The sequence below is a fragment of the Equus asinus genome, chromosome 13 (genome assembly GCF_041296235.1).
Source record: "Equus asinus isolate D_3611 breed Donkey chromosome 13, EquAss-T2T_v2, whole genome shotgun sequence".
NCBI lineage: Eukaryota > Metazoa > Chordata > Mammalia > Perissodactyla > Equidae > Equus > Equus asinus.
This window is the reverse complement of record NC_091802.1, coordinates 61808115-61830446: the sequence shown is the minus strand read 5'-3', so window position 1 is coordinate 61830446 and position 22332 is coordinate 61808115. Positions and strand designations below refer to the sequence as shown.

At 48.4% G+C, this 22332-nt stretch overlaps 1 protein-coding gene across 1 annotated transcript in view; it reads left to right on the top strand.

The window, feature by feature from the left end:
* RAB40B (RAB40B, member RAS oncogene family) overlaps positions 1-22332 on the top strand; it is a 39364-nt gene that overhangs the window by 6544 nt on the left and 10488 nt on the right. The window contains exons 2-3 of the mRNA XM_044745323.2: positions 18995-19055; positions 21642-21702. Coding sequence (XP_044601258.1) covers positions 18995-19055; positions 21642-21702 — 122 coding nt within the window. The remainder of the gene's footprint in view (positions 1-18994; positions 19056-21641; positions 21703-22332) is intronic.

The following is a 22332-nucleotide window of genomic DNA, read 5'->3' as shown; positions in this document are numbered from 1 at the left end:
TGAGGCTCACTATTTTCTCTGACTGCTTTCTCCTGGCTGTTTCTCCAGCTTCCTTTGCCCTGCAGGAAAATCCCATATTCCTTTCTCTGTTTATTTTTGCTAAGAGCTAATAATAATAACTTCCACTTTTTGATAGTGCAGAAGGATCATCTTGTGAGATAGGTTATATTATTGGGCCCAGAGAGGGTGAATAGCTCCCTCAAGATCACATAGCATGTGTGAGAGCTGCAGTGTGGACGGGTGGCAGGCTCTGGGCTGTGCTCCTGGTCACCACCCTCTGTAGCCCCTCTGGTTCAGAAAAGTCTCCGAGAAGTGGCTTTTCTTCCCCATGAGGAGTGTCAACATTTCTTTCCTTAAAGTGGCCCCTTCTCGAGGGTTTTCTCCTTTTGACTGGGCTCTGAAGAATGTTCCACCGGGAGGTGTGTGCGCTCTCCCACTGCCTTCCACAAGGCAGCAGACGGCGTGGATTTGCTGATTTAACAGCTACTCTACCAGTTTCCCTTGGCAACCACTTTAAGATTTAAAACAGGACTTACAAAGTCATCGCTCTCAATTTTGAACTGAGAGTTGAATGGTGTTTATCCCACTTCCTTACGGTGTCACTCTTTAAGGTGGGGATGGCCTTCTACCTCTTTACCTCCCATGGTACCACTTCCGAGGACACAGTAAATGTCTCTAAAGCATTGGGTTTTTAAAATTATGTCATAAAAGCTTCCATGTATTTGAAAATAATAAAACTGCAGATCAGCTTTTCTCTTTAAAAGCCCTTAATTCAGCCCCATGTCCTGTGGGGTCTCCTGCCTGCAGTGGCGACTGCCCCTTTAGTCTGACCTTTAACCTCTGCAGCTGCCAACCCAGGGCGAACCTGATTTGGGATGACAGGCAGGGAGGGGCTCAGAACTGGCAGCTGAGTTTCTGCCCAGGTCAGCTCCTGGGACTGGAGGCCCACCCACCGCCCCGTGTTCTCCGTCACTGGCACCAGGCACCGCAGTGGCTGCAGAGCTGGGCTGGCACAGCCTCGAGGTTCTGCCTTGGTCCTGCCTGCCCGGCCCAGGAGCACAGGTTAACTGTGCCGGCTGTTTGGGGTGAAGAGAGGAAGCAAGGTGCGTTGGGAGTGGCTGACACATCACTCAGTGTTTGTGGGCTCACTTGCCATTGAGAGGTTTCTTTGAACCTTTGTTTGAAACTTTCTTCCCAGGCTTCTACAGCTTAACTGGCTGCAAAGAACAAATTGTATATAAGCAAAAACTGAGGGGAGCTGCAGTGCCCGAGGAACTTGGGCCTAATGGTATCAGAGATGTAGGTTTTATCAGCTCCACGAACAAAACATTTAAAAGCTGGTCATGATAGGAGATAGCAGCCCCCAGTCCTGTCTTCAGGGTTCACCTTCTTCAGAAGTGAGCTCCATTCAGCTTGCCGCCTTGGAGGCCTCCACTAGAAATTCTCCACGGGACCTGGACCTCTTCCTCCTCCTCTCCAGGAGCAAGGGTGCTCGTCCACCCTCTTGTTGCTGGGGAGCACCAGTGTCCCCTGAAGCTGGTCCCACTGTCTGCACCACGCTGGCTTAAGATGCCGTCAGCATTTTGGTCAGCTGCTCGGCCGCTGCATGGTCAGAGCATCACTGCCCAAGAACCTCACTTTGGGGTTCTTTATTTTTTGCAGGGAAAGATTCGCCCTGAACTAACATCTGTTGTCAATCTTCCTCTTTTTTCTCCCTTCCTCCCCATAGCCCCAGTGCATGGTTGTACAGCCTAGTTGTTAAGTCCTTCTAATTCTTCTGTGTGAGCTGCCACCACAGCATGGCTACTGACAGACGGGTGGTGTAGTTCCACAACCAGGACCAAACCGGGGCCACCAAAGCAGTGAGCACTGAACTTTAACCAGTAGGCCATCAGGGCTGGCTCCCTTTGGGGTTCTTAAGGTGTGTCACTGCTCCTTGTAGACAGAGCCACCTCCTCAGTTCCAGAGATGCTGCTTGCCCTAACTTCTGTAAGGAACTGAAGTTTTTATCATCTGCTATGCCGTTCCCTGAACCACCTTCCTCTCGCTGCCCATTCCTTTCCCACCAGCACATACTCGTGCCTGCAGTTTGGCACGTGTCTCCTGGCTCATGAGTGCTTCTTCCATCTTGTTGGAGTGAGAACAGGGCTGCTGGGGGACTGGGGTTGGCTCTCAGGGTTCTTGGGGAGAGCAGCTGAGATTAGGTGTACCCACACTAGAGTTTGAGAGATTTTTCAGTTACAGATTTTTGTAGAGAAAACAATGCTATCCTTTCAAATACATTACACAATCATATGTATATATCTTATGTTTGCATATATTTTACACATATAATATATACACATATATAATTCATACGTGTATATATGTAAATACATATACACATATATAAGTTCTTTTCTTGAAGATAAACCCTGAGCTAACTACTGCCAATCCTCCTCTTTTTGCTGAGGAAGACTGGCCCTGAGCTAACATCCAGGCCCATTTTCCTCTACGTGGGATGCCTACCACAGCATGGCTTTTTTGCCAAGCAGTGCCATGTCTGCACCCGGGATCTGAACCGGTGAACCCCGGGCCGCCGAGAAGCGAAACGTGCGAACTTAACCACTGTGCCACTGGGCCGGCCCCAATTCTTTTATTTTTATTCCTCTTTGATTGAAGGCAAGAACTCTGATGAGGTTTATCAGTGAAGAAACAGGTTATCTCATTTGTTTGGTTCTGTTAATACGCAGAGAAAGTCATTAAACATGAAGCTACTTGTGCAGTCCTTTAGATGGTGCTGTTTTTTTCACACACTCTTTGCCTCTCATGAACTTTATCATCATAATCAATCACATTGCTGAAGACTTAGCCTGGTGGTTTGTTTTCTCTTAAGTGGATTTGGCATTCCAGGTCTTAACCTCTTTTTAACATAATGTGAAGTTTAGAATTCAGTATCCAGGCCCCTGCAGTGTTCAGGCAGGCCAGATGTGGGTCCTTTGTTCATGGGGAACTTACAGCGTGATCTGTGCTCTGAGACTCCGCCGGGTAGAGAGGGGGAGACGGAGGTTCCTGGAACCACGAGATGGGAGACGTGCAGGGGCCCAGAGTCTCGAAGGCACCTGCTCTGTGCTATTAGTGCAATGCTGGCAGGACAGGGTGGGCTGGGGGGCGGGGTTGCTGCCCAGCTGCCCATCAGGGCAGGTCCCACCCCCGGCAGAACCACGCAGGCCATCACAGCTGATGCTGGGGTTTCCTCACTAAAACGGAACCTCAGGCTGTTTTTTGGTTTGTGCGGGTTGTGTATTCCAACCTCTTGCAGCTAGTAATTAATAGATTACCCTCTCCCAAACGTAACTCAGCCCATGAATTTGAATCATGTTATGACTTGCGACAGGATTGGCATTTTGTTTGATCAAAAGTAAAAGCAAAAACAAGTTTACAGAGGTGGAATCATAAATATACATACTAAACTCTAGTTAACCCTAATACGTAAGCCTAAAAGTTATCATCTTAATAGGAGAAATAAATTGATAAGTGTGAAGAATATTAAGAAATTCTCTCGGGAAGTAAAATCTGTTTCTTCTGTTTCGAGTGATGGGCACATTCCAGAAGACAGGCCCCTGTGGCACAGGTGTGGGTGTGGGTGGTGTCGCGCTGGTTTGACATCTGAGGGAGGCAGAAGCCACATTGTCAGCCCTGAGGCTCAGTCCTGTGCCGGCTGGGAGCCCACCCTCGACCCCTGAGCGTCCCTCTCTCTGAGCGTTGGACAGGGGCAGGGAGTGGGGGTGGCTGGGTTGGGGTGTTGAAATGTCTGCGGGATGGTGTGTTCACTTCCTAGGACACTTCCTGCGGCAAACTGCCATAAGCTTGGGCTTAAGACAGCAGACGTTTATCCTCTCGCCGTCTGGAGGCGTGAGTCTGAGGTCAAGGTCGGCAGGGCTGCGCTCCCTCCAAGACTGCAGGGGAGGCTCCTCCCTTGAATCTCCAGGCTTCTGGTGGTTGCCCTTTTGGGCCATTTGAACAAGGGCGGGAGTTGACCTTGAAGCTCTGTCCCCTGAGTGGCAGGCAGCCCCCCACCCCCCCCACCTTCCCCAGCAGGTGACAGTTAGTGGAGGGTGGGGGCTGCTGGGAGGTGGTCCCTTGCCATCCTGCAAGCCCTTCCCTTGACGCTGTCTTGGGGCATCCCATTCAGCCCAGAGGATGAGCCCCTGGGTGTGGGGGACCTTGGAGAGACGCAGGTGCTGGTGTGGGGTCTGGGGCCACTGAGGCCTCCGTGAGAGCGTCACCTCAGCCCTGAGAGCTCGGGGCCAGCTGGTCATGACGTTCCATGGCCAAGCTGAGCCCATGCCGTGGCGGTGGCATCAGGCCTGGTCCAGCTGAGGAGGAGCTGCCCTCTTCTCTTAGACTCAGGGCATGTGGTCACACAGGTGTCCGGCCCTCTGACCGGCCTCCCGTGGGCCATGAGGGGCTGGCCCAGCGTGAGCCAAGGAGGCAGCTCTGGGCTCTGGCTGCTCTGCCCCCCACGGAGCCTCCTGGCCCCCCAGACCCCTTCTCAGAGAGGGGGCCCCTCCTCTGCCTTCCATGGACTGGGGCCCTGGTGGGCCACTGCGTTGGAGTCCCCACCCTCCAGGACATCTGCCGCTTCTGTGGGCTCTTCAGGGAGCCAGCTCCCTAGTGTTTTCCAGTTGTCCTTCGATGATGACAGCTCTGCAGAGGCTGCCCTCATGCAGCGCGTTGGGGGCCTGCATGTGTCCTGAGCCTTCCCAGCTGTCCCCGCTTGCTCCCCCTCTGCCTGCAGTGACGTACAGGTGACCAGGTGGTGCTGCCAGCAGGCGTCCAGCCTCTTGCCCTCTCTGACGCTTAGTGTCCTGAGAGCACGGTTATTTGAGACAAAATAAGGTCCCTGGCATCTTTCCGGCTAATGCAGAAGGTGGCTCCCGAAGCTCAGGGCAGCTCCTCCTAAACTCTGCAGCACAGACATGGACCGGTGGGCCGTCTGGTTTTGGACAGTCGCTCAGCCGGGCGTGATCACAGTGACCAGAGCCTCTGTATGTGCTCCAGTGAGGTCCTTTCCCCGCACATGCCACGTGGTCTCAGCTTCTGCTGCCCCAGGAGAGATGAAAGGAGAGTGAATCCACAAGGGCTCGGGCTCCTAAAGACAGGAGCCACCTCAGCAGTTGGTATATTTAGCACAGGAAAGCTGCTAACTGAAACTTGGCTTCCCTAATGAGCTCTCCTGGCAGACTGACCACCAAGTGCGCGGAGCTTCCCCAATAGGAGGCAGTGGAGGCCTGGAGCTACAGTGCCCCACGGGGCAGGCGGGCAGCCCCTGGCTGGAGCGGCCTTGCAGACTGGCTCTTGACTATGCAGACACGGTGCTGATAGCATCAAAAACCATGCACTTTAAGATAAAAGCTGCCACCCTTGTTTTTTTTATGGAGGACGGCAATGCTATCCCAGCAGTCTTGCCCACATGGTGACAAAGTCAGGTGGGAGGGAGTTGAGGAGGATGCTGGCAGGAAGCCCCTCCTGGCCTGACATGGCCATGCCCTGTTGTGTCCTGAGGTCAGGTTCCAGCGGTGCCACAAGTTAAGGGTGACCCCAAGACCCAGCGGGGCAGCCCCATGATTTGAAGGTGACCTGGATGCTCTGAAGTGTTGGGAGTCTGGAAGGAGGGAGCCCTTGTCTGGCCACACCTGAATGATGGTTAGGAGAGGTTCTCAGTTACTCCCCAGTTTCACTCATGGTGGGTGATGTGCAGAGGTGGCGGGTCCCACCCATATCTGGTTGGTAGGGCTTGTCCTCACTCTGGGAATCACAGTGTTCCTGGACATAGCGGCTCAGCGCAAAACACTGGCCACTCAGGGCCAAGTCGGTGTGACAGTGGTCCTCTCCCTGCCAGGGAGGACCTGGGAGAGTTCAGCCCCCAGAGTAGGGAGTGAGCAGTTCAGGGCAGCTAAGAGTGGGGAGCTATGTGGAGGAGCTGGACAGCCAGGCACGAGGAAACAGAGGCACCTGGAATGTGCCCCATCTGGGGGCACCTGGGTCCCACCACTTTGCTCTTTCAAAGAGAAAACCCAGGAAGGAGGAACGTGCAGAGAACAGACCCTCGTTTTCACAAAGGAGATGGGGCGGATTCTGCAGGGAGAGAATTGGCGCTAATTTCAGTAACTACTCTCACATGATGAGAATCCCACTTCAAAGCCCTATCTGAAACGGGACTCACCTTTAGAACCACTTAGAAATGCAAGGGAGCCCCTGGAAGAGCTGGGCTTGGCTGCAGGTGAAGCTTGGCACCTGTCCCAAGCCCCGTGGTCTCCCTGCTTCTCCTGTCCTGAGCCCCTTTATCCAGCCCTCCCCACCCCCTCATTCTGCAAGGCACCCTAACATCTTCCAACAAAGTGCCCTTCTGATCTGAAAAGCCAGGGAAGGACATATGTATAGACATTTTGGTGTGTGGTGAAATTCACATAATAGAAGATTAACCATTTTAAATTGAACAATTCAGTGGCGTTTAGTAAATCCACAATCTTGTGCAACCATCACCACCACTTTCTAGTTGCAGATTATTTTCCTCACCCCACAAAAGGAAACCCCATACCCCATTCCCTTCCCTCTCCCCTCTGCCCCTGACAACCACCAGTCTGCTTTCTGATATTTTAATTCCACATAAGACACATTTCTCAAAAGTCAGGTACTCAAAGATGAATATATTTGTAAATGATAGTTGACCAATATTTAGACCATAAGAGAATCCTCTTCTGTGGCAGCACGCACTTATGTCTGCTCACTCACGAAAATAGAACTAAGCAGGTGGTGGATGAATTGAAATAGATTACTAAATTATTTATTCATCGTGCGGAGCTAAAAGTCGTGAACCACTTGGCATTTGACGGTTCCGTTTTTTTTTAGGAAGGCTAAAATTGTATCTCTTCTTGTCTCTGTTATTCTGACTCACTCAGTGAGCATTCCAGTAGGCTTTCTTCTAGAAGCTTTTGTGTATTTTTATTTTATTTTGATGGACAGAGTTCCTGCTGAATTAGTTAAGTGCAGCGAATGTGAATTATACCTTTTGATCCTAATGCTGACACTACTAATGTCAAAAATGTTAGGTTCTCATGAACCCAAATGCAAGGTGATACGTAACACAGTCAGAAGGGCAAACGCAATGAGAAAAGAACAAACATGTAAATGGGAGAAAACATTGCGGAGAATAAAGGAGAATGGTTAAGTAAATAAGTTTATTAAAAAAGAGGTTCTTCTCACGTGTGACTTTGAGCCCGGCCATGAAGGGATGTGGTTTCGGGATTTCTCGGTGGCAGGTGCAGCTGTGTTAGAGGGTTTATCTTCTAAGCCCTGGAAGGACCCAGGGGTTTGGGGAAGCATGGAGCTTGTGCTGAGCTGAGGCCACTGCTGGCAGTGGGCACACAGACTTCAGGTCGTCGTGGCAAGTGTGTTCTACCCAGCAATACAGTCGCCACTCATGGTAGGGGAAACTGAGGCACGGAGAGTGAGGAAGTCACTGGTCATCAGACTGGGATTTGGTCCTCAGCATCACAGAGCTCCTCCCTGTAGGGGCTTTGCAGTCCTACGCCAGGGCCCTGTGGGGACCCGGTGGGTTTAGTCCATCTCCATCCCCGAGACTCCCACCTGGCCAGAACGACCTACATGTCACATGGGGCAGTGTTTTTTCAAGCTTTATCCCCCATTCCGCCTCCCCTGTCCTGTCCCCAAATCTCGGTTACAGGGATAAAAGATGGTGCTATCTATGGGAGTGGGTCACACAGTTGAACAGATGGAGGAGGAAGGTCGCAAGTCACTGCTCTAAAGGAGGTGCTGAGGGGCTGGCACGGTGGCATAGTGGTTAAGTTCTTGTGTTCATCTTTGGCGGCCCAGGGTTCACAGATTCAGATCCTGGGTGTGGACCCATGCACTGCTCATCAAACCATGCTGTGGTGGCATCCCACATACAAAATAGAGGAAGATTGGAAGGGATGTTAGCTCAGGGACAATCTTCCTCACTAAAAAAAAAAGAAGAAGAAGAAGAAGAAGAAGAAATTAAAATAATAAAGGAAGTGGTGATGGAGACCACACGGGCCTGAGCTGTTCCAAAGCAAATCAGATCTGGGAGAGCACTTCCTGGTCCCAGGAGTCAGGGGAGGTCCACCAAGAAACAGGTTATTCAGCAGTGTTCTAGCAGGAGCTTCCACCTGAAGAAGTCATGGAGTTCAGTTTTGGTCATCATGGTTAATAATTAAATCAGCACTGTCGAGTTGGATTTTCTTTTAAGTACTTGTTACTGTTAGTGAAATTCTGGGATGTGGAAGTCATGGTACTTTGCTTGGGAAGATGTGAAAGTGCATCTTTTGTAGCTTTTCCCAGGATTTAGGTGTCAGACCTTCTCTGTCTCTCCCTCCAGTCACCATGCTTCATGGGTTTTCCATCAGACAGGACATTTTTGGTGCAAACAAAAAAAGTCAATCCAAGCATGTTAAGCAGAGCAGCACTTATGGTCTCACGTCACTGATGAGTTGAGCAGGTGTCGTTTCAGGGATGGCCAGATCCCGGGGCCTGAACCATTCAGGGTTCTCTCTCTATTGCTCTTTCTCCCCACACCTGCTCCCTGCACACGCCCCTTCTCTGCTGCCTTCTGTGTAGGTTAATTCCCAGATGTGTTCTTTTCCGCCTGGTGAGGAAGCTGGCCACCAGCAACTCCAAATTATATGATCATTGCAAGTTCTGATGCCAAAGTGGAGAAAGCAATAAAGAGACCTTCCCTCCCACCTAGTTAGCCAGTCACTCTCCAGTATTTTCAGGTCATTGGTTTTATATTTTTTTCATTGTTGAGAGTTACTATCTGCAGGCAGACAATAGGAGCTGTGCAGACATGACCGGAAGCAGAACCTCAAAAGGGAGCAATCCAAAAATAATAAAGATCTTGGAAATTAGAAACATGATGGCAGAAGTAAAAATCTCAAAGAAAGGATGAAAGATTACATTGAGACCATTTTCCAGAATGTTGAGAAAAAGAGAGAGATGCAAAATAAGAGAAGATAAGAAAATTAGAGAATAGCTTCAGGAGGCCCAACGTCTTATTAATAACACCCCAGAAAGAGGAAGCATGTAAGTAATTCAAGAAAGATTCCCTGAATTGAAAGATTTGCATCTCCAGGGTTGAAAGAGCCTATCGTATGGTCAGCGCAACAGTGAAGATGCCCCATAATAGGGCATGAAATTGCAGAGTGCCAGGGGCTGGAGAAGACCCTCCAGCCTTACAAGAAGAAAGACCAGATGGCATTCCAAGGGTAAGAATCAGTTTGAGACTGCTGGGAAGATGAGGGTGTAGGCGGACTCTAAACTCCCCTCCTCCCACGGACACAAGGTTACAACTACTCTTGGAACAGTGACCCTGAGGGGGAACTGGAAACTGGATAAAAAGAACCCCCACAACAAGAAACAACACTGAGTGAGGTGGAAGAGGCAGAACTACCTTTCTGGAGAGGAAAAAGCCACATTCTAGCCACAGCCCTTCATGGCTGGGAGCAGTGTTAAGGTACGAAGTGTTCCCTGGAGGAGCGGGGGATCTGAGCGGGAGAGCTTTGCCACTATAAGCAGCTTTTGAATTCAGCACAATAGAGATGAGTGTCATAATATCTGGCTTTGCTGGCTACTAACAACAATGGAGAATGCCCCCGGGAAAGCTGTTGGACATAAGAGAAAGAAAAGCCTGCTCTTAAAGGGCCCACATACAAATTCACCCATTCTGGAAAGCAACACAAAATCACCAGAAAGAAAGGTGCACAGTCCTTTGGTGAAAGAGAGGCTCTTGATAGGCTCTGGTGCATCTTGGTGAAAGGTGAGACCTCCCCAGGCTGGGACCACCTCCCCAGGGACTGAGACATTGGTGGCAGCCATTAATGTGACCTAGTGCAGGTGTGCTGACACAGATGCTGGCAGATGCCATTGGAGTTCTTCCCCTGGCCTGTTAGCACAGGGGTCTGCCCCACCACCAGAGGACTGATTTAATCAAGCTCTGCCAGGGCACGCAGCCCACCCTAGGGACTGGCCCCACCTAACAAGCCCTCAGGCAACTTGTGAACCTGCACTGGTGGAGTGTGGGGCCTGTGCAGTGGGATGAGTGGGTCTGCCTCTGTGGGGCAGGGCAAGCACGAGGGCTGGGCCTGTGTTGGTGGAGTGTGTGGGGCCTGTGCAGTGGGATGAGTGGGTCTGCCTCTGTGGGGCAGGGCAAGCACGAGGGCTGGGCCTGCATTGGTGGAGTGTGTGTGGCCTCTGCAGCAGGGCGAGTGAGTCGGCTTCAGTGGGTCAGGGTGTGTGCATGGAGCAGGACTGTGTGGACAGGGTGTGTGGGCCTGCAGGCTGTGGGGCTTGTCAGCTGCAGCAGACTTGTGCTTCTCAAACAGCCATATAGGGGATCGGCCCCACCTTCCAAAACCTGAAACAATTGTGTGCTCCTGTGCCTGGGGCCAGCCCCACCCAGCTGCACTCCTGAGAAAGCTGACAACAACCTTGCAGGCCAGAGGCCTAGAACAATTGTGAGCCACTGAGCCTAGCAACCAGCCATGCTGGGGGCCTATTCACTTAACAGCAAAACTGCAGCAGGAATGTGCTATTAGACCTTGCAGCCAACTGTTCTGGGGCTCCCCCTGCCTAATAACATTGACTGAAGGGACTGTACAGCTGCAGTAGCTGAGACTTATGACCAGCCAGCCAGGGGGACAGCCTAGCCTCCACATGCACCTGCAGTAAGAGCAACCCTGCCATGACAGAAGGACACACGTAGCCCACACAGGGGACATCCTGGAACATTTGGAATTGACGATGACAGGAAAGCACACTGCTGGGCCTCGTAAGGCATCTCTTACATAAGACCACCTCTCCAAGATTGGCAGACACAGCTGATCTACCTAATACGTAGATATAAGCACAGAGAAAGAGATAAAGTGAGGAGACAAAGGAATATGTTCCAAATAAGGGAATAGGACAAATTCTCAGAAAAAGAACTTAACATAACAGAGATAAACAATCTACCTGATCAAGAGTACAAACTAATAGTCATGCTCACTGATCTTGGGAGAAGAATAGATGAACACAGAACTTCAACAAAGAATTGGAAAATATAAAACAGAACCAATCAGAACTGAAGAATACAATACTGGAAATGAAAAATTCACTGGAGGGACTCAATAGCAGAGTAGATGACACAGAAGAACTGATCAGCGAGCTGGATGAAAGACTAGAGGAAATCTCCCAAGCTGAATAGAAAAAGAAAGGAGAATTAAAAAGGATGAAGATAGTCTAAGGGACCTCTGGGACAACATAGAGCACACTAACATTCATATTACAGGTGTCCAGAAGGAGAAGAGACAGACAAAGGGGCAGAGAATCTATTTGAAGAAATAATAACTGAAAACTTTCCTAACCTAAGGAAGGAAACAGACATCCAGATACAGGAAGCACAGAAAGCACCAAACAAGATAAACCCAAAGAGGCCCACACCAAGACACATTATAATTAAAATGTCAAGAATTAAAGATAGAGCCAGCCCTGATGGCCTAGTGGTTAAAGGTCAGCACGCTCCGCTTTGACAGCCTGGGTTCGTTTCCCAGGCACAGACCTCCACCACTCGTCTGTCAGGAGCCATGCTGTGGCAGCAGCTCACTTAGAAGAACCAGAAGAACTCACAACTATACAGAACTATGTACCGGAGCTTTGGTTGTGGTGGTGGGGGGAGAAAAAAGGAGGAAGAGTCACAATGGATTTTAGCTTAGGGTGAATCTTCCCCTGCAACAATAATAAAAAAAGAAAGACAGAGAATCCTAAAAGCCACATGAGAAGGGAAACAAGTTACATACAAAGGAAACCCCATAAAGCTATTAGCTGACTTCTCAGCACAAACCTTACAGGCTAGAAGAGAATGGCACAATATACTCAACGTACTGAAAGGAAAAAAACCTACAGCCAAGAATATTCTACCTGGCAAGATTATCATTCAGAATGGAAGGAGAGATAAAGAGTTTCCCAGACAAGCAGAACCTAAAGTTGTTTGTCACCAATAAACCAGCCTTACAAGAAACATTAAAGGGACTTATTTAAGTGGAAAAGAAAAAGACCACAAATAGGAATAAGAAAATTATCAAAAATATAAAATAAAATCACAAATATACAGTGAAGGTAGCAGATCAACCACCTCTGAAGCTAATATGAAGGTCAAAAGACAAGAACACTAAAATTATCTATTTACATGATAAGAGGTTAATGGGTACACACACACACACACACACAAAAGAAGTTAAATATGATTGCAAAAACATAAAATGTGGGAGGAGCTGAGTAAAAGAGGAGCACTTTTAGCAAGAGATGAAACTTAAGAGACCATCAACTCAATATAGATTGCTATATATGTTGGTTGTTATATATGAACCTCATGGTAATCATGAACCAGAAACCTACAATAAATACACAAAAAATTAAGAGAGAGGAACCCAAACGTAATACTAAAGAAAGCTATCAAACCACAAAGGAAAGGGGAAAGAGAAGAAGAAAGGAACAGAGAAAACTACTAGAACAGCTAGAAAAAAAGAAACAAAATGGCAATAAGTACATACTTATCAATAGCTACTTTATCTTTTTTTTTTTTTGGAGGAAGGTTAACCCTGAGCTAACATCGGCCGTCAATCTTCCTCTTTTTGCTGAGGAAGACTGGCCCAGAGCTAACATCCGTGCCCATCTTCCTCTACTTTAAACGTGGGACGCCTGCCACAGTATGGCTTGCCAAGCAGTGCGTAAGTCCACACGGGAGATCCAAACTGGTGAACCCCAGGCCACCGAAGTGGAACGTGCGAACTTAACCACTGCACCAGTTGCAACAAAAAGAATAAAATACCTGGGAATAAATTTAACCAAAGAGGTGAAAAACCTGTATACTGAAAACTATAAGACATTGTTGAAAGAAATTGAAGAAGACACAAAGAAATAGAAAGATATTTGGACAAAGAATCCTAAAATTCATATGGGGCAACAAAAGACCCCAAATTTCTAAAGCAATCCTGAGAAAAAAGAACAAAACGGGAGGCATCACAATCCCTGACTTCAAAACATACTACAAAGCTACAGTAATCAAAACAGCATGGTACTGGTACAAAAACAGGTGCACAGATCAATGGAACAGAATTGAAAGCCCAGAAATAAAACCACACATCTATGGACAGCTTATCTTTGACAAAGGAGCTGAGGGCATACAATGGAGAAAAGAAAGTCTTTTCCACACTTGGTGCTGGGAAAACTGGAAAGCCACATGTAAAAGAATGAAAATTGACCATTCTTTTTCACCATTCACCAAAATAAACTCAAAATGGATCAAAGACCTAAAGGTGAGACCTGAAACCATAAGGCTTCTGGAAGAAAACGTAGGCAGTACACTCTTTGACATCAGTATTAAAAGGATTTTTTCGGACACCATGCCTTCTCAGAGAAGGGAAACAATAGAAAGAATAAACAAATGTGACTTCATCAGACTAAAGAGCTTCTTCAAGGCAAATGAAAACAGGATTGAAACAAAAAAACAACCCACTAACCGGGAAAAAATATTTGCAAGTCATATATCTGACAAAGGCTTAATAGCCATAATAGGTAAAGAACTCTCACAACTCAACAACAAAAAATCAAACAACCCGATCAAAAAATGGGCTGGAGACATGAACAGACATTTCTCCAAAGAAGATATACTGATGGCCAATAGGCACATGAAAAGATGCTCATCATCGCTGATCATCAGGGAAATGCAAATCAAAACTACACTAAGATATCACCTTACACCCATTAGAATGACAAAAATATCTAAAACTAATAGTAACAAATGTTGGAGAGGTTATAGAGAAAAAGGAACCCTCATACACTGCTGGTGGGAATGCAAACTGGTGCAGCCACTATGGAAAACAGTATGGAGATTTCTCAAAAAATTAAAAATAGAACTACCATACGATCCAGCCATCCCACTACTGGGTATTTATCCAAAGAGCTTGAAGTCAGCAATCCCAAAAGTCCTGTGCACCCCAATGTTCATTGCAGCATTATTTACAATAGCCAAGACATGGAAGCAACCTAAGTGCCCATCAACAGACGAATGGATAAAGAAGATGTGGTACATATATACAATGGAATACTACTCAGCTGTAAAACAGAACAAAATCATTCCATTTGCAATAACATGGATGGACCTTGAGGGAATTATGTTAAGTGAAATAAGCCAGCGAGAGAAGGATAATCTGTGTATGACTCCACTCATATGAGGAATTTAAAATTATGGACTAAGAACAGTTTAGTGGATACCAGGGGAAAGGTGGGGTGGGGGGTGGGCACAAAGGGTGAAGTGGTGCACCTACAACAGAAATGACAAACATTAATGTACAACTGAAATTTCACAAGATTGTAACCTATCATTAACTCAATAAAAAAAAAAGATATTTGGGTGTTCTTGGATTGGAAGAAGAAACATAGTTAAAATGTCCATACTTCGTAAAGCAATCTACAGATTCAATGCAATCCCTATGAAAGTTCCAATGCCATTTTCCACAGAAATAGAACAAAGAATCCTAAAATTTATATGGAACAACAAAAGACCCTGAATAGCCAAAGGAACCCTGAGAAAAAAGAGCAAAGTGGAGGTATCACACTCCCTGACTTCAAAATGTCCTACAGAGCTGTAGTAATCAAGACAGCATGGTACTGGCACAAAAACAGACACACAGCTCAATGGAACAGAATCGAGAGCCTAGAAATAAATCCATACATCTATGGACAGCTAGTTTTCTCTCTCTCTCTCTCTTTTTTTTTTGAGGAAAATTAGCCCTGAGCTAACATCTGTCACCAGTCCTCCTCTTTTGCTGAGGAAGACTGTCCCTGAGCTAACATTCGTGCCCATCTTCCTCTACTTTATATGTGAGACGCCTGCCACAGCATGGCTTGACAAGCAGTGTATAGGTCCGCACCAGGGATCGAGACTGGCGAACCCAGGGCTGCTGAGGCAGAACGTGTGAACTTAACCACTGCATCACTGGGCTGGCCCATGGACAGCTAATTTTCAACAAGGAAGCCAAGAACATACAGTGGAGAAAAGAAAGTCTCTTCAATAAATGGTGTTGGGAAAACTGGACAGCCACATGCAAAAGAATGAAAGTAGACCGTTATCTTACCCTATACACAAAAATTAACTCAAAATGGATTAACAACTTGAATGTAAGACCTGAAACCATAAACTTCTACAAGAAAACATAGGCTGTACACCCTTTAACATTGGTCTTAGCAGCATAGTTTCCAATACCATCTCTGACCAGGCAAGGGAAACAAAAGGAAAAATAAACAAAGGGACTACATCAAACTAAAAAGGCTCTACACTGCAAAGGAAACCATCAACAAAATGAAAATATAAACTAACAATTGGGAGAAGGTATTTGCAAACCGTATATCTGATAAGGTGTTAATATCCAAAATATATAAAAAACTCATACATCTCAACAACAAAAAACCTAATTAAAAAATGGGCAAAAGATCTGAACAGACATTTTTCCAAAGAAGATATACAGACGGCCAACAGGCACATGAAAAGATGTTCAACATCACTAATTATTAGGGAAATGCAAATCAAAACTACAATATCACCTCATGCCTGTCAGAATGGCTATAATTAACAAGACGAGAAGTAACAAAGGAACTCTCGTACACTGTTGGTGGGAATGCAAACTGGTGTAGACACTATGGAAAACAGTATGGAGATTCCTCAAAAAATTAAGAATAGAAATACCATACAATCCAGCTATTCCACTGTTGGATATTTATCCAAAGAACATGAAAACATGAATTTGTAAAGATATGTGCACCTGTGTTTGTTGCAGCATTATTCACAATACCCAACTCTTGGAAACAACCTAAGTGCCCATCAAGAGACAAATGGATAAAGAAGATGTGGTATATATCCACAATGGAATACTACTCAGACATGAAATAGATGAAATCTTGCCATTTGTGACAACATGGATGGACCTTGAGGGTATCATGCTAAGTGAAATAAGTCAGAGAGAGAAAGTCAAATACCGTATGATCTCACTCATAAATAGAAGATAAAAACAGCAACAGACAAACACACCGATAAGAGATTAGATTCGTGGCTATGAGAGGCAAAGGAGGGAGGGAGGAGGGTGAAAGGGGTGATTCGGCACACGTGGGATGGATGGTAATTAGTCTCTGGGTGGTGAACGTGATGTAATCTACACGGAAATTGAAATGTAATGATGCACACCTGTAATTTATATAGTTATAAACCAATGTTACCTCAATTTAAAACAAAAGGAATCAGTTTGACATCTGACTTCTCAACAGGAGCTCTGGAAAGTAGACTTTAATGGAACAATGTCTGCACATTTCTTAAAGAAATTATTTCCTACCTCAACTGTGTGCCCATCCAGACTCAGTGAAGAGTGAGGGCAGACCAAAGACAGTTTCAGACGTGCAAAGTCTCCAAAACTATCTTCCGTGTACTCTTCTCAGGAAACAAAAGGAGAAAGTAAACCGAGAGAGAGGGAGACGTGGGATCCAGTGGTGGAAGAAAGGAGGGCCCAGGAGAACCCACGCCCCAGGCCAGAGGGGAGCTAGACAGCAGCTCTGGACAGACGACCCAAGAAGGTGAAACACCTCAATGTTTGGAAGTTCTGAGAGGAGATTTAGATAACTGGGGGACGTTATAGGGATGACACCGTGATGAATGCATAAAAAACTAAGCAAATAAGCAAAAAGGCAATTTTTAACTCCAGTGAAGAGAAAAAGTTGTACACAAAGCACAAATAAACACAGTATACCACATGGTTCAGCTGTGGATAGTGTTTACTTGCTCATATTGATGTAAAATTGAATATTGATCTAGCTAGAATAGCGTGGTAACTATACGGTGTGTGTGTGTGTGTAAGGTGGGGAGAGAGAATTAGAGATGGGGCAGGGGTATGTCAGTGAAAGAGGACCACAGCTTCTCCTTCCATACGGGACGTTGATCAACGCCTAAAACTGAAACGTCAGGAAGTAGAAATATAAGTATGTTGTTTACAAATTTGGAGATACATAGCAAAAACTGATTAGAAAACGTTAAAATGGGAAGTGGAACACTGGGGTTGGGCACGGATTGGGGCCTGCCGTTTTCCATGCTCAGTCTTCCAGAATGATTTGAAACCTGAAACCATACACATCTGTGACTGATGAAAACAAAAACCAAATGTAGTTTTAAAAGCGCATAGGGTACTTTAAAAGACCACCAGGAATGAATTCTTTTATATTTATGAATTTTTTTTTATTGTGGACCTAAAAAATAAGTACATGAGGCCACTTTCTAAATCAGCTAACTTTGTTGTCACCCTCCCCCATGCACTCAACCTGCTTTAAAGACAGGATGCTTTACGATGCAACAGTCTTTTTCTTGGGGCTTTTTGTCGGGGAGGAGACTGGGGTAAGCTAGTCTAAGCATTCTGGATCTTTGAAGGGAGCATACACTAAGCTGCCTGAAAATGACACCCTCTTTGGGACTGCATTTCAGAGGAGCTTGTCTTCTGAGCCTGTACTGGTCGCACTGGAAGGAGAGCTTCTAGGATTCCACATCCGTTCCAGGACCTTCTCCAGGGTGAGGCCCTCACACGGGATTTCTCCCTTCATTTCCCTTCTGCCTCCTGTCTGTACTTTCCCTTTAGATTTATAATTCTTGATTCAGCTTTCCTTGACAAGACGTCCACAGTCTGGTCACATCCCAGAATGTTTTCCAGGCTGGTCTTTTCTGGGTTTGAGTGCTTGAGCGACATCCCTCAGGAGGTCTGCAGATGAAGGAAACTGGGTACTGCAAAGCCGCGTGGCGCGGCGCGGCGCCACTCAGCAGTGTGGATTCCTGTGATTGTAAATTGTGTTGCATATATTTTTCGGAAGGAAGGACTCCTTTCTTGCTTTCTTGGTCACTTAACAGAAATGCCATCTCTCAGTGACTCCGTCCTCCTCTCGTCAGTCCAGCTGAGTGTGTGTTCTCATCCAGGGACCTGGCAGAAGTGATCCGGCCACTCTGAGCACAGGCGTGGTTTCTCAGACAAGCGGAAAACTGGTTTCTGGTGGAACTAGAAGGAATGCTTTACCTTTTTACAAGTGTTTATTGCTTTTTCTGATTTTAGAAGAAATGCATGCTCATTGAAGAAACTTGAAAATAAAGGTTGGGGGGAAAAAAAGGTAAAAACTACCCAGATTTCACAACCCAGAGATTTCTAGTTTCCAGTTGGGGTTCCTTACAGTGTCCCCCCGACATGCACACACACACAACACATGTGTTCATCTTTACATGGTTGAGATAATTCTTCCTATCTACACATTTTTACTTTACATTCTTAGTGTGACAGTTTGGGGGAAACTATCTCAGTGTTTCAGCCCAGGAGTGCAGCTCAGGTGGGGCAGTCCCAGGACTGCCAGAGTGAGGACGGGAAGCAGCGTCAGCGGACACGGGCATAAGCCGGCTCCTACAGCCTCTCGGCAGACCCGGGGCCAGCAGGCCACGCATGGGCTTTGCAGGCGCCACGAGGGACCCGTGCTGCAGTGCCATTCAGGGGCCGACGTCCAAGTCTGTGCCCCTGACTCCTGCTGCCCACCCCTCAGCAGCGGCCGGTGAAGCCCGGGCCTCGGGGCTGGTTAGGGGCCCGGCTGGGGGGCTAGAGGCGGCGGTGACAGGAGAGCAGGGCTGGAGGCCTGGCTCCGTGGAGCGAGCGGCAAGGTTGGTGGGAGGGGGACCGAGCAAATCTGGGGAGATGCACAAGCAGAGTTAGGTCCACCGCCTTCTAAGCCGTGAATCTGCACCGGTGAGAAGTCCTTTCTCCTCCCAGGGCGAGGGTTTCTTTTCTCCAGCGCCTTTTTAATTGGGAATGCCTTTGTGGGAGAACTTGGCAGCCAGCCCGGTGTCAGCTGCCCCGACCCTCTTCCGCAGGCATCGACTACAAGACCACCACCATCCTGCTGGACGGCCGGCGGGTGAAGCTGCAGCTCTGGTGAGTGGGGTCCCCCGCCCGGCCCCCCGCAGGACTCGCTGGGCAGAGGAGAGGCCGTCAGAGCGCCCTGGTGCCTCCTGCGGGAAGAGCCCCTCCTTCAGCCCCTCCTGACTCAGGGGCTCCCCAAAGGAGGCAGAGATCCGGCTGTCTGGGACCCACGGGGAAGGGGAACCCCAGGACTGACCCGGGCATGGGCCTTTGTGGGCCCCCGAAGTCTGTCCAGAATACATGGCCTCATTGAAGGCTGCCTCCCTCTGCTTCTGCTGCCCTAGCGCCAGGAAGGGCCAAGTGCCAGATAACCAAGACCTAGGATGGGAGGGTGGGAAGGGGCAAGAGGCTGGGGTACCGCCCTCCACCCCGGGCTCCGGACTGGGTCTCCTCCTCAGTCCCCCTGCTGCCAGGCAGTCCTGGTTCCGTCCGAGATTCTGGTCACATCCCTGACCCTGCCCATCCAGCTCCAGATTGAGGGGGGGCGACCTAGGGGTTTCCTGCTGTGACCAATCCCTGGGCTGTCTCCACCCCCTGTGGCTTTCCTGACTACTGTCACCAGGCCCTGTGTCATCCCGTCTCCTTGGCTACCTGCTTGGCTCTCTTCCCTCAGTGGACCATGACAGACCACTCCCCAAGCCACATGCATCTCCAGTAGCTGGAAGCCCCTTCTCCTACCATCTCCCGACCTGCCCTTCCCAGGAGCAGTCAGCCCCCAAGGCTGGCCAGGGAGCCTCTGCCCACTATATCCCCTCAATGCCCCCTCCCTTCCCACTGCCCAGCCCCAGGCCCTCCCGCTTCAGGACATTTAGGGCTGTGGTCAAGTCCTGCCCCCCGATCGGCCCGTGTCTTCTCTGAGCTGCGTCGCTGTGGATCAGCAAGGTTCGGCCGTCCATTCTTACCCATTGTCCTCCGGCTCCTGCGTGCTCTGTCTTGCCTTGTCCACCCGACCCTGAGCTCTGGAGGGCCCAGGGCTTATTCTCAAGTCTCTTCTCCCTTTCCCCCTCCCTGGAGACCCCCTTGGGGCCCCACTTTCAGCCCGGATTTGCCCTGGACTCAGAAGGCTGCAGGAAGCAGCTGCTCCACATTTCCTCCTAAGTGTCCACTCGACATCTAAAATAGAGCTGTCATGGCTCACGATTCCATTTCTCGTCCGGCAGCCCCTATTAGTAAATGCCTTCACCTCCCATAGTCGCTCCAGCTGGACTGGGGTCATCCTCAGCACCCGAACGTGGGGCCTTTGCCTGGGTGGTGGCTAGAAGAGGGCCTGGGGCAGGAGGCCGGGGGTGGGAGGGCTCGCTGCCAGTGCTGTGGGAACGCTCCCATCTCAGAGAGACCTCCAGGCTCCTGTGCGAAGCCCGGGATGGATCTCAGGCTTACTCTCATCCTGCCCTCTCCTTGCCACAGACTTCCTAGCAATTTCCATCTGCAGGCAAAGCCTAAACTTCGAGGTTCTGTTGGGGCTGATCCCCGAAATCTGATCAGTTTGCTTCTCAGCACACAAGGTGCTCGTCCCATGCCTTTGCTCTCGGTTGGTACCTCTGGCCCCTGCTCTCCTGAGTGGTGGCCTGAATGGGACTCAGAAGGCAGGGGCGGGTCACCACCTGCAGGTGACGAGGAAGAAAGCAGCAAGGCCGTGCTGCATCTCACTGTTTGTACGTGCGGACACACCTGGCGTGCAGGGCAGGCCCACTGGGGACTTCTCGTCTCGGTGGGGTCACCTGTTCATATGGGCGCATTAGCTGCACACGCAGATGTGTCCCCATTGCCCTTAGCGAAGATGCCGGGAAACGGCATCCGCTGGTCCCAGAGCCACTGCCACGGGCACAGCCTGCGGTCTCAAGCCCGGGCATGCGTTCTTCCTTCTCCTGCTCTATGTGCCGGCCGCGTCAGTGCCTTGTACTGAGGAACTCAGGCGTGTGTCTCACGGCTGACTTGATGTGATCAACTTATATTTCAACTGGCAGTTGAGGCATCGCCAAGTCCTTTGGCCTATTTTTTCCCTGGTGTAGACTCATTTTCCTTACTACACAGCTTATCTCCAAATTAAACAAATTTCTTAAAACCTAAATTAGATTTATTTAAATGTCAGAATTATTATGTTGAAACCCATCACTGTTTTCATTAGTTTGACTTTATTTTATTTATCTTTTGGCAGGGGAATCTTCCTCCTCTTTCCTTCCCTTCTCCCCCTAAAGCCCCAGTACACAGTTGGGTGTAGTTGTAAGTTCTCTGGTTCTTCTGTGTGAGCCAGCACCACAGCATGGCTGCTGACAGATGAGTGGTGTGGCTCCACACCCAGGGAACCGAACCTGGGCTGCCAAAGCGGAGCACGCTGAAGTTTAACCACGAGGCCATTAGGGCTGGCTCTCTAGTTTGACTTTTAAAATGACAGTTAGAAAAGAGAATGAGCCCAGAAGGACATCCCAATGTCCAGATCACTCAGGGGACAACGTGACTGTTTTGTTGGGGTCTTGGACCTTCATGAGTTGGCCGCCAGCCAACGATTGTAAACGCGTTGCTGTGGCTCCCAGGGTGAAAACACTTGTCGGGACGAACCAGTGATTTCTTCTCACTTGTCTCCAACGTCTCTTCTAGGGACACGTCTGGGCAGGGAAGATTTTGTACCATATTCCGCTCCTATTCGCGGGGCGCACAGGTAACATTCCCTGAGCTGGGAGGTCAGACTGACTTTGAACAATAACATGTGGAATGTTCTTTAATGCACACTTGGAGGATGAGGCAATGAAGCTCATATATAAATTAATGAAGGAATCTAAAGTGTGTCTGTGCATGCATACGTACATGCACAGGTGTGAGCTGTGAGCATGCATGTGCATCAGTGCGGCGCACACTTGTGTTCATATGTGTCCGCACGCACACGTCTGTGCACGTCTCTGTGCTTGCACATACACATGCATGCATCTGAGTCTTGTGTACATTCATGTGTGCATGTGTGTTCGTGTGTGTACGTGTGTGCATGTGTGTTTGTGTGCATTTATGTTTATGATTGTGTGTGTGTGTCTGTGCATGTTCACGCGAGTGCTCCATTTGGGTGGTGGGCTCTGCTCCTCGTGAGGTGGGGATCCCTGCAGCCCCCACGTTCTGTACCCCTGGAGCAGCTCCTGGATGTGGGGAGCTGATTTCTAGTCCCTAACTCCCCTTGACATTGGAGGCTTATCAATGAGCTTATGAAATATCAGCGGAAACAATCATAAAACTGCTACATTTGGTAGATTAATCAAAATAACATGTTTTGTGTTAGAATAAGTAACATGGTTATTTAGCT